The sequence below is a fragment of the Heterodontus francisci genome, chromosome 11, assembly GCF_036365525.1.
Source record: "Heterodontus francisci isolate sHetFra1 chromosome 11, sHetFra1.hap1, whole genome shotgun sequence".
NCBI classification, from domain to species: Eukaryota; Metazoa; Chordata; class Chondrichthyes; order Heterodontiformes; family Heterodontidae; genus Heterodontus; species Heterodontus francisci.
The window spans coordinates 28,452,408-28,464,699 of record NC_090381.1 but is presented as its reverse complement, the minus strand read 5'-3'; the positions used below and the strand labels follow the sequence as shown (position 1 = coordinate 28,464,699).

Below are 12,292 nucleotides of genomic sequence, written 5' to 3'. Positions count from 1 at the left end.
GGGGACAACATTTGCTATCCTCCAGTCTTCCGGCACTATTCCTGTCGACAATGACGACATAAAGATCAAGGACAAAGGCTCTGCAATCTCCTCCCTGGCTTCCCAGAGAATCCTAGGATAAATCCCATCTGGCCCAGGCGACTTATCTATTTTCACACTTTCCAAAATTGCTAACACCTGCTCCTTGTGAACCTCAATCCCATCTGGCCTAGTAGTCTGAATCTCAGTATTCTCCTTGACAACATTTTCTTTCTCTACTGTAAATACTGACGAAAAATATTCATTTAACGCTTCCCCTATCTCCTCTGATTCCACACACAACTTCCCACTACTATCCTTGATTGGCCCTAATCTAACTTTAGTCATTCTTTTATTCCTGATATACCTATAGAAAGCCTTCGGGTTTTCCTTGATCCTATCCACCAATGACTTCTCGTGTCCTCTCCTTGCTCTTCTTAGCTCTCCCTTTAGATCCTTCCTGGCTAGCTTGTAACTCTCAAGCGCCCTAACTGAGCCTTCACGTCTCATCCTAACATAAGCCTTCTTCTTCCTCTTGACAAGCGCTTCAACTTCTTTAGTAAACCACGGCTCCCTCGCTCAACAACTTCCTCCCTGCCTGACAGGTACATATTTATCAAGGACACGCAGCAGCTGCTCCTTGAATAAGCTCCACATTTCGATTGTGCCCATCCCCTGCAGTTTCCTTCCCCATCCTACGCATCCTAAATCTTGCCTAATCGCATCATAATTTCCTTTCCCCCAGCTATAATTCTTGCCCTGCGGTATATACCTGTCTCTGCCCATCGCTAAGGTAAACCTAACCGAATTGTGATCACTATCATCAAAGTGCTCACCTACATCTAAATCTAACATTGGCCGGGTTCATTACCCAGTACCAAATCCAAATGATTATTGGCATGGTCATGTACAAGCAAAGAGGGTTGATGTATTATAATATTTGAGCTGGGTACTGGATTGAAGGATTAATCTTTTGCTTGAAGGTGAGAATGAAAGAGTGAAGACAGTGGGAATAACAATGGACTGAGTTAAACAGAACAGGAGATTTCAGAGATTAGTTGTACTCTAATGCCCCTTGCAGCAGTCACCTGAGTGATAATTATCATGATGCTGTTTTCCATCTACTTCTGCCTCCTTAGCAGCTGGAACATCTTCCTAACAAGTTCAGGCCATTTTATATAGCAAAGCTGTACAGGGCACAGCACATAGAATTAATGCAGTTTGCATAAGCTGGAGCATGATTCAGAGTCCTTCGCAGCCTGTCAAGGCAATTAAAGTATCTTTATAATTCCGAGATGGTCCTCTCAATGGCCATTCTTGTAGAGGAATGTTTCTCACTGCTGCTGTTCTTGCAACTCTTATCATAGAATCTAAAACTAATCGTTAAAGCACAGAAGAAGGCCATTCGGCCTGTCATGTCTGTGCTGGCTCTCTGCAAGAGCAACTCAATGAGTCCCACTCCCCTGCCTTTTCCCAATAGCTCTGCAATTTTTTTCTCTTCAGATAATTATCCAGTTCTCTTTCAAAGGCCTTGACTAAATCTGCCTCCACCACACTCTCAGGCAGTGCTTTCCAGATCCTAACCACTCATTGTGTAATAATGTTTTTCTGCAGTTGCTTCCTTTGCAATTGACCTAAATTGGTGTCCTATGATTCTGGATTCTTCCGCCAATGGGAACAGTTTCTCCCTGTCTACTCTGTCCAGACCCCTCATGATTTTGAATACGTCCGTCAAATCTCCTCTTGATCTTCTCTTCTCCAAAGAGAACAGTCCCAACTTCTCCAACTTATCCATGTACCTGAAGTTCCTCATTCCTGAAACCATTCTTGTGAATCTTTTTTTGCACCCTCTCTATTGCCTTAACATCTTTCCTAAAGCGTGGTCTTAGTGGGGTCACTATCTACATGACCAGATCCCTGGCCTTGCTCCCAATGAGCTACTCATCAACATGATTTTCTTTATTGAAGATGTCAAGGAGAACTGAATTCTGAAGAATGAATTCAGTGTGATAATTTGCATCTTATCCAGCGTTGATGTGCTGGATCCTTTTCATGTCACATGTAATCTGTGGATACTAGCTTTGGCTCATTTCTTGTGCTTTTGCTTCGGAGTCAGAAAGTCATGGGTTTAAGAAACACTCCAGAGACCTGAGAACATAATCTAGGCTGAGATGTCAGTGCAGCACTGTGAGAGTGCTGCAGTGACGGAGGTGTTGTCTTTCAAATGAGCCGTTAAACAGAAGCCCAATTTTCTCTCTCAAGGAGATGTAAAAAGTCCCATAACATATTTGATGTTTCCCCTTGTAGGAAATCTAGAAGTTGGGGGCACAGTTTAAAATAAGGAGGCTCCCATTTAAGACCGAAATGAGGAGGAATCTCTTCTCTCAGAGTGTCATTACTCTTTGGAATTCTCTTCCCCAGAGAGCAGTGGAGGCTGGCTCATTGAATATATTCAAGGCTGAGTGAGACAGATTTTTGATCGACAAGGGAATTGAGGGTTATTGGGGGGTAGGGGGGGTGGTAGGGGGGGCAGCAGGAAAGTGGAGTGAAGGCCACAATCAGATCAACCATGATCGTATTGACTGGCAGAGCAGGCTTGAGGGACGGAATAGCCTACTCCTGCTCCTATTTCTTATGATCGTATGAAGAATAGCAGGGGAGTTCAATGAGCATCAGATTATCTGATAGTTTCAGCTAATCCTGGGGACAGCAGCACCTTATCTTTTTCATTCTGATTTACATCTTGTGCTTTGTGAGAGTAAACCAATTAAATTCAGAATTACAGTGTCACTGCTCCATATTTTAATATATGTTAATTAGGTGGATGGGGATTTGACGGCTGGATCATGGGAAGGTCAAATTCCATTAGGAAATTCAGTTGGAACGATTTTGGGATGGAAAATCATCAGGAATGTCTTCCATCCTAATTTGCTGATCAGGAAAATACTTGCCCTGATTTTACAGCAGAAAAATCTGAAAAATATGTGGGCTGGAATTTTACCACCCCCCCAATGAGCAAGTTGGTGGCCGGGGAGGGGGTGCGGCTGAAAAATTGAGTGGGAGCTTGGAAGGGTGGGGTCCGTTCTCGACGCCTTCCCACCCCCACTGCAATTTTACACAGGGCGGTGGCGGCGGTGAGAAATGGCCTGCCCGCCCTAGGCCAATCAAGGCCCTTAGGTGGCCAATTAACTGCCACTTAAGGGCCTTCTACCGCCACTATGGGTATTTTACCTGCGGCAGCTGGATGGCAAAAGCACCAACAACCCCGCCTGGTAAAACCTGGTAGCTTTCTTGTGGGCATGTGGCCATGGGGCCCTCCTGATCGGGCACCCTGTGCCCCACACAGGGCTACCCCTGAAGTCCCAACCACCCCCACCACACAACACTCCCCCCCACCGCACCCCACCCCCCACCTCCGCCAACCGACCCATTTACCTTGCTGGGGTCCGGCCGATTGTTCCCGACAAGGGCCCAAAAAGTTACCATCTTTCAGGGGCCGCCGTCCCTTCTTGCTGCCGTTGGCTGGGTGTAGTCCCTGCAGTGGCCACCGCTTCCGGTGGTGCTGCTGGGACTAAGAGCTGCCGGCCCACTGATTGGCCAGTAGCTCCATTAGGCGGCACTTCCTGCCTCAAGGAGGTGGAAGTCCGGCCCAAGGCCAATTAAGGGCCTGGGGAGAGGAAAATCCTGGTGTGGTTCCCCACGACTGGCGGAGGCGGGCTCGCCCCTGCCTTTTTGGCCAGTGGGCGGGGCCTCCTGCCCAAAGTAAAATTCCGGCCATGGGATTTTGTGGACAAGATTTTTTTTTTTTTAATTAATTCTCAAGATTTGGGTGTCCCTGGCAAAGCCGGCATTTATTGTTCATCCCTAGTGCATTTGAGAAGGCGGTGGCGAGCTGCCGTCTTAAACCGCTGCAGTCTGTGTAGTGAAGGTTGTCCCACTGTGGTGTTAGGTAGGGACTTTCAGTAATTAATTTTTGTAGTGATACGATATAACTTAGGGTCTAGCTTGGCCACTTCAGACGGTAATTAAGAGTCAAACACGTTGGTGTCGGACTGGGTCAAAATTTTGGAACTCCGAGCCAAACATCACTGCGGGTGTACCGACACCACATTGACTGCAGTGGTTCAAGAAGGCACCTGACCACCACCTTCTCATGGGATATTAGAGATGGGCAACAAATCCTGGCCTAGCAGCAACACCCACATCCCATAAACGCAAAAAATAGGTCAGACTGGGAGGAACGGGAGATTTTTCTTCTCTCAAAGACATTAATGAAATAGTTCGGTCTTAAACTGAATTAACATTCATAAACCACCACAGTGGGATTTGAGCTTATGTTCCCAGGACAACTAGCCCAGTAATCTAATGACTGTGCTACCGTACCTGATCAAGCTAACGTACCTGTCAACCAGTATCGGGTCGGAAACTTCCACCCAGTTTGGCAAAAGAGGCATTAATCCATTTTCCTTTTTTTTTCTTTCATGCAGCCCCACAAGATAGGAGCTCCATGGCTAGTCTTCAGGAAGAGAACTGCATGCTACAGGAGAAAGTGTCCCGCATGGAGGACCTGTTGGCACAAAGCCATGCCGAGCGCGATGAGTTAGCTATCAAGTTCCATGCTGTCAGTGAGCGGGTAAGGACAGGCAAAGACACATCCCTCAGATGAAGCCCATGGGTTTGAATTAGAAACATTGCATATTTTAAGAACTAATTTCACTGTTTGGAGCCAGCGTTTAGCACATGAGAGCTATAATATACAATGAACTAGCTGCCAACAGTTTTGATGCCTTCTTAAATATAAATATTTGAAATGCTGTACCTGTTGTCCTGGGTGCTGTACCTGTTGTAGTGGGTGCTGTACCTGTTGTAGTGAGTTCTGCACTCGTTACAGTGAGTGTTGTACCTGTTGTGGTGAGTACTGTTCCTGTTGTAGTGAGTGCTCTGCTTGCTGTAGTGAGCGCAGCACATGTTGGAGTGAGTGCAGTACCTGTTGTTGTGAGTGCTGTACCTGTTGTAGTGAGCGCTGTAACTGTTGTAGTGAATGCTGTATCTGCTGTAACCAGTGCTGTACTCGCTGTAGTGAGTGCTGTACCTGTTGTAGTGGATGCTGTACCTGTTGTAGTGAGTGCTGTACCTGTTGTAGTAGGTGCTGTACCTGCTATAGTGAGTGCTGTACCCATTGTAGTGAGTGCTGTACTCGCTGCAGTGAGTGCTGTACCTGTTGCAATGAGTGCTGTACCTGTTGCAGTGAGTGTTGTACCTGTTGTAGTGAGTTGTGTACCTTTTCTGTGGGTGGTGTACCTGTTGTAGCGGGTGCTGTACCTGTTGTAGTGGGTGGTGTACTTGTTGTAGTGAGTGTTGTACTCGCTGTAGTGAATGTTGTACCTGTTGTTGTGAGTGCTGTACCTGTTGTAGTGGGTGCTGTACCTGTTGTAGTGGATGCTGTTCTGGTTGTATTGGGTGTTATACCTGTTGAAAAGAGCGTCTTACCTGTTGCAGTGAGTGCTCTCCCTGTTGTAGTGGGTGCTGTGCCCGTACTCGCTGTAGTGAGTGCTGTACTGGTTCTGGGGAGTGCAGTACCTGTTGTAGTGAGTGCTGTACCTGTTGTAGTGATTGCTGTACCTGTTCCAGTGAGTGGTATAACTGTTGTAGTGGGTGCTGTACATGTTGTAGTGAGTGCTGTACTCAATGTTGTAAGTACTTTACCTGTTGTATTGGTGCTGTTCTCGCTGTCGTGAGCGCTGTACCCATTGTAGTGAGTGCTGTACCCGTTGTAGTGAGTGATGTACCTGTTGTAGTAGGTGCTGTACCTGCTGTAGTGAGTGCTGTACCTGTTGTAGTAGGTGCTGTACCTGTTGTAGTGAGTGCTGTACCTGTTCTAGTGAGAGCTGTGCCTGTTGCAGTGGGTGCTGTAGCTGTTGTAGTGAATGCAGTAATTGTTGTTGTGGGTGCTGTTCCTGTTGTAATGAGTGCTGTACCTGTTGTGGTGAGTACTGAACCTGTTGTAGTGAGTTCTGCACTCGTTATAGTGAATGTTGTACCTGTTGTGGTGAATGCAGTAATTGTTGTTGTGGGTGCTGTTCCTGTTCTGGTGGATGCTCTTCTCGCTGTAGTGGGTGCTGTACTCGCTGTAGAGAGTTTCTTACCTGTTGCAGTGAGTGCTGTACCTGTTAGAGTGAGTGCTGTATCTGTTGGAGTGAATGCTGTACCTGTTGTAGTGAGTGCTGTACTGCTGTAGTGAGTGCAGGACCTGTTGTGGTGAGTACTGAACCTGTTGTAGTGAGTTCTGCACTCGTTATAGTGAGTGTTGTACCTGTTGTGGTGAGTACAGTTCCTGTTGTAGTGAGTGCTGTGCTTGCTGTAGTGAGCGCAGTACATGTTGGAGTGAGTGCAGTACCTGCTGTTGTGAGTGCTGTACTTGTTGTAGTGAGTGCTGTATCTGCTGTAGCCAGTGTTGTACTCAATGTTGGAAGTACTGTACCTGTTGTGTTGGGTGCTGCACTCGCTGTAGTGAGTGCTTTACCTGTTGTAGTGGATGCTGTACCTGTTGTAGTGAGTGCTGTACCTGTTGTAGTGGGTGGTGTACTTGTTGTAGTGAGTGTTGTACTCGCTGTAGTGAATGTTGTACCTGTTGTAGTAGGTGCTGTACCTGCTGTAGTGGGTGCTGTACCCATTGTAGTGAGTACTGTACTCGCTGCAGTGAGTGCTGTACCTGTTGCAATGAATGTTGTGCCTGTTGTAGTGAGTTGTGTACCTTTTTTAGTGGGTGGTGTACCTGTTGTAGCGGGTGCTGTACCTGTTGTAGTGGGTGGTGTACTTGTTGTAGTGAGTGTTGTACTCGCTGTAGTGAATGTTGTACCTGTTGTTGTGAGTGCTGTACCTGTTGTAGTGGGTGCAGTACCTGTTGTAGTGAGTGCTCGATCTGCTGTAGTGGATGCTCTACCTGTTGCAGTGAGTGCTGTATGTTGCAGTGAGTGCTGTACCACTTTTAGTCGGTGCTGTTCCGGTTGTATTGGGTGCTATACCTGTTGAAATGAGCGTTTTACCTGTTGCAGTGAATGCTCTCCCTGTTGTAGTGACTGCTGTACTGGCTCTAGGGAGTGCTGTACTGGTTCTAGGGAGTGCTGTACCTGTTGTCCTGGGTGCTGTACCTGTTGTAGTGAGTGCTGTACCTGTTGTAGTGAGTGCTGTACCTGTTGTAGTGAGTGCTGTACTCACTGTACTGAGTGCTGTACCTGTTGTAGTGAGTGCGTTACCTGTTGTAGTGAGTGCTGTACCTGTTGTAGAGAGTGCTTTACCACTTTTATTGGGTGCTGTTCCAGTTGTATTGGGTGCTATAGCTGTTGAAATGATCGTTTTACCTGTTGCCGTGAGTGATCTCCCTGTTGTAGTGGGTGATGTGCCCGTACTCGCTGTAGTGAGTGCTGTACCGGTTCTAGGGGGTGCTGTACTGGTTCTAGGGAGTGCTGTACCTGTTGTAGTGAGTGCTGTACCTGTTGTAGTGAGTGCTGTACTCGCTGTATTGAGTGCTGTACCTGTTGTAGTGGGTGCTGTACCTGTTGTAGTGAGTGCTGTACCTGTTGTAGTAGGTGCTGTACCCATTGTAGCCAGTGCTGTACTCAATGTTGGAAGTACTGTACCTGTTGTATTGGGTGCTATACTCGCTGTAGTGTGTGCTGTACCTGTTGTAGTGGATGCTGTACCTGTTGTAGTGAGTGCTGTACCTGTTGTAGTAGGTGCTGTACCCGTTGTAGTGAGTGCTGTACTTGTTGTAGTGAGCGCTGTAACTGTTGTAGTGAGTGCTGTATCTGCTGTAGCCAGTGCTGTACTCAATGTTGGAAGTACTGTACCTGTTGTGTTGGGTGCTGCACTCGCTGTAGTGTGTGCTGTACCTGTTGTAGTGGATGCTGTACCTGTTGTAGTGAGTGCTGTACCTGTTGTAGTAGGTGCTGTACCTGCTGTAGTGGGTGCTGTACCTGTTGTAGTGGGTGGTGTACTTGTTGTAGTGAGTGTTGTACTCGCCGTAGTGAATGTTGTACCTGTTGTAGTGAGTGCTGTATCTGCTGTAGCCAGTGTTGTACTCAATGTTGGAAGTACTGTACCTGTTGTGTTGGGTGCTGCACTCGCTGTAGTGAGTGCTTTACCTGTTGTAGTGGATGCTGTACCTGTTGTAGCGAGTGCTGTACCTGTTGTAGTGGGTGGTGTACTTGTTGTAGTGAGTGTTGTACTCGCTGTAGTGAATGTTGTACCTGTTGTTGTGAGTGCTGTCCCTGTTGTAGTAGGTGCTGTACCTGCTGTAGTGGGTGCTGTACCCATTGTAGTGAGTACTGTACTCGCTGCAGTGAGTGCTGTACCTGTTGCAATGAGTGTTGTGCCTGTTGTAGTGAGTTGTGTACCTTTTTTAGTGGGTGGTGTACCTGTTGTAGCGGGTGCTGTACCTGTTGTAGTGGGTGGTGTACTTGTTGTAGTGAGTGTTGTACTCGCTGTAGTGAATGTTGTACCTGTTGTTGTGAGTGCTGTACCTGTTGTAGTGGGTGCAGTACCTGTTGTAGTGAGTGCTCGATCTGCTGTAGTGGATGCTCTACCTGTTGCAGTGAGTGCTGTATGTTGCAGTGAGTGCTGTACCACTTTCAGTCGGTGCTGTTCCGGTTGTATTGGGTGCTATACCTGTTGAAATGAGCGTTTTACCTGTTGCAGTGAATGCTCTCCCTGTTGTAGTGACTGCTGTACTGGCTCTAGGGAGTGCTGTACTGGTTCTAGGGAGTGCTGTACCTGTTGTCCTGGGTGCTGTACCTGTTGTAGTGAGTGCTGTACCTGTTGTAGTGAGTGCTGTACTCACTGTACTGAGTGCTGTACCTGTTGTTGTGAGTGCTGTATCTGTTGTAGTGAGTGCGTTACCTGTTGTAGTGAGTGCTGTACCTGTTGTAGTGGATGCTCTACCTGTTGCAGTGAGTGCTGTATGTTGCAGCGAGTGCTGTACCTGTTGTAGAGAGTGCTTTACCACTTTTATTGGGTGCTGTTCCAGTTGTATTGGGTGCTATAGCTGTTGAAATGATCGTTTTACCTGTTGCCGTGAGTGATCTCCCTGTTGTAGTGGGTGATGTGCCCGTACTCGCTGTAGTGAGTGCTGTACCGGTTCTAGGGGGTGCTGTACTGGTTCTAGGGAGTGCTGTACCTGTTGTAGTGAGTGCTGTACCTGTTGTAGTGAGTGCTGTACTCGCTGTATTGAGTGCTGTACCTGTTGTAGTGGGTGCTGTACCTGTTGTAGTGAGTGCTGTACCTGTTGTAGTAGGTGCTGTACCCATTGTAGCCAGTGCTGTACTCAATGTTGGAAGTACTGTACCTGTTGTATTGGGTGCTATACTCGCTGTAGTGTGTGCTGTACCTGTTGTAGTGGATGCTGTACCTGTTGTAGTGAGTGCTGTACCTGTTGTAGTAGGTGCTGTACCCGTTGTAGTGAGTGCTGTACTTGTTGTAGTGAGCGCTGTAACTGTTGTAGTGAGTGCTGTATCTGCTGTAGCCAGTGCTGTACTCAATGTTGGAAGTACTGTACCTGTTGTGTTGGGTGCTGCACTCGCTGTAGTGTGTGCTGTACCTGTTGTAGTGGATGCTGTACCTGTTGTAGTGAGTGCTGTACCTGTTGTAGTAGGTGCTGTACCTGCTGTAGTGGGTGCTGTACCTGTTGTAGTGGGTGGTGTACTTGTTGTAGTGAGTGTTGTACTCGCCGTAGTGAATGTTGTACCTGTTGTAGTGAGTGCTGATGCTGTTGTAGTGAGTGCTGTACTCACTGTAGTGAGTGCTCTACCTGTTGTTGTGGGTGCTGTACTTGCTGCAGTGAGTGCTGTACCTGTTGTAGTGGATGCTGAACCTGTTGTAGTGAGTGCTGTACTCACTGTAGTGAATGCTCTACCTATTGTAGTGGGTGCTGCACTAGTTCTAGTTATTACTGTTCGTGTTGTAGTGGGTGCTGTCCCTGTTGTAGTGAGTGCTGTACTCGCTGTAGTGAGTGCTCTACCTGTTGTAGTGGGTGCTGTACCAGTTGTAGTCATTACTGTTCATGTTGTAGTGGGTGCTGTACCTGTTGTAGTGAGTTCTGCACTCGCTGTATTGAGTGCTGTACCTGTTGTTGTGAGGGCTGTACCTGTTGTAGTGGGTGCTGTACCTGTTGGAGTGAGTGCTGTTACCTGTTGTAGTGAGTGCTGTACTCGCTGTATTGAGTGCTGTACCTGTTATAGTGAGTGCTAAACCTGTTGTAGTGAGTGCTGTACTCGCTGTAGTGTGTGCTCCAACTGTTGTAGTGAGTGCTGTACCTGTTGTAGTGGGTGCTGTACCTGTTGTTCTGGATGCTGTACTTGCTGTAGAGAGTTCTTTACCTGTTGCAGTGAGTGCTGAACCGGTTAGAGTGAGTGCCTTCGCTGTTGTAGTGGGTGTTGTGCCTGTTGTAGTGAGTTCTGCATTCGCTGGAGTGCGTGCTGTACCTATTGTTGTGAGTGCTGTACCTGTCGTATGGGTGTTGCACCTGTTGGAGTAGGTGCCGTTCCAGTTGTTGTGATATCTGAACTTGTAGTGGGTGCTGTTCTTGTTGTCGTGAGTGCTGTACTCGCTGTAGGGAGTGCTGTACCTGTTTTAGTGAGTGCTGTACCTGTTGTAGTGAGTGCTGTACTCAATGTAGTGAGTGCTGTACTCGCTGCAGTGAGTGCTATACCTGTTGTGGTGAGTACTGTACCTGTGGTAGTGAGTGCTGTACTCGCTGTAGTGAGTGCTATACCTGTTGTGGTGAGTACTGTACCTGTGGTAGTGAGTGCTGTACTCGCTGTAGTGATTGCTGTACCTGCTGTAGTGTGTGCTGTACCTGTTGTAGTGGGTGGTGCACCGGTTGTAGTGATTGCTGTACCTGTTGTAGCGGGTGGTGTACCTGTTGTAGTGGGTGCTGTACTCGCTGTAGTGAGTGCTTTACCTGTTATAGCGGGTGCTGTACCTGTTGTAGTGGGTGGTGTAGCTTTTGTAGTGAGTGCTGTACTCTCTGTAAGTGAGTGTTGTACCTGTTGCAGTGAGCGCTGTACCTGTTGCATGAGTGCTGTACCCGCTGTAGTGAGTGCTGTACCTGTTGTAGTGGGTGCTGTATCTGTTATAGTGAGTGCTATACCTCTTGTCGTGGGTGATGTACACGCTGTAGTGAATGCTGTACCTGTTGCAGTGAGCGCTGTACCTGTTCCATGAGTGCTGTACCTGTTGTAGTCAGTGCTGTACCTATTGTAGTGATGGCTGTACATGTTGTTGTGGGTGCTGTACCTGTTGTAGTGGATGCTGTTCTCACTGTTTTGAGTGCTGAACTCTCTGTAGAGAGTTCTTTACCTGTTGTAGTGAGTGCCGTACCTGTTTGAGTGAGTGCCTTCGCTGTTGTAGTGGGTGCTGTACCTGTTGTAGTGAATTTTGTACCTGCTGTAGTGAATGCTTGTTTGCCCTGGAGTGCTCACTTGTGTTGCATTAGAGTGCTAAAGTGGAAGTTTGGTGACTGAGGAAGTTCGGTGAGGAGGGAGCGAGGAGCTCCTTTCATTTCCTCCCTGTCCTCAGTGAGGGGATCCGAGAATTTCCAAAGAGTACAGCTGACTGCTGAGTAAGTCCTGGTGGGTATTTTTCAAACTGGATTGAATTGTAAGTCATTGTTTTAGCAAGACTTAGTTGTTTTTTAAAAATTATAATAGTCTTCTAAAGTTTTAAATTTAAAGTGTTTAGTCATGGCAGGAGAGCTTAAAGCCGTGGTTTGCTCCTCTTGGTGCATGTGGGAATCTGGGAATATTTGCAGTCCCCTGGACCAGCATGTGTGTATCGCATATGCATGCTAGATTGGGCATGTTGTGTATCCATAGGCATTAACTGAATTACAGTTTACATTCGAAAAATTTCAACCTTGCTTCTTTAACCCTGTATTTAAACCTAAGAAAGCCTGTTTTGTGCTGGAGTCTTTACCTGGTAATTGGAAAATGGTGAACAAGGATTCACCAAGGGGGAGCTAAAACACGGTGTGTTTAAAATTAAACCCTGTTGCAGCAAGACCAGGTGAAGGCTGAGAGGGAACCCTAGATCTCTTTCTCACCAGGTCGTAACAGAAATTTGGGTGCTAGCTTCCAGAATTGACCCACAGACAAATGAGAGAAATTGGAAGTGGGAAGCCAAATTATTCCCAAGCAAAAAAAGAGCAAGCTTTCAATACAGGTTGTCTTGTGGTTGTGTGTGATTGAATACTCATGTCTGCAACTGAAGCTGGTGCCTC

The 12,292-nt window shown here is 47.2% G+C and overlaps 1 protein-coding gene across 2 annotated transcripts in view; it reads left to right on the top strand.

The window, feature by feature from the left end:
* The window catches only part of crocc2 (ciliary rootlet coiled-coil, rootletin family member 2), a 490,923-nt gene that overhangs the window by 75,475 nt on the left and 403,156 nt on the right, over positions 1–12,292 (top strand). For both annotated transcript variants that reach the window (XM_068041847.1, XM_068041848.1), the window contains one exon: positions 4,506–4,651. In XM_068041847.1, coding sequence (XP_067897948.1) covers positions 4,506–4,651 — 146 coding nt within the window. The remainder of the gene's footprint in view (positions 1–4,505; positions 4,652–12,292) is intronic.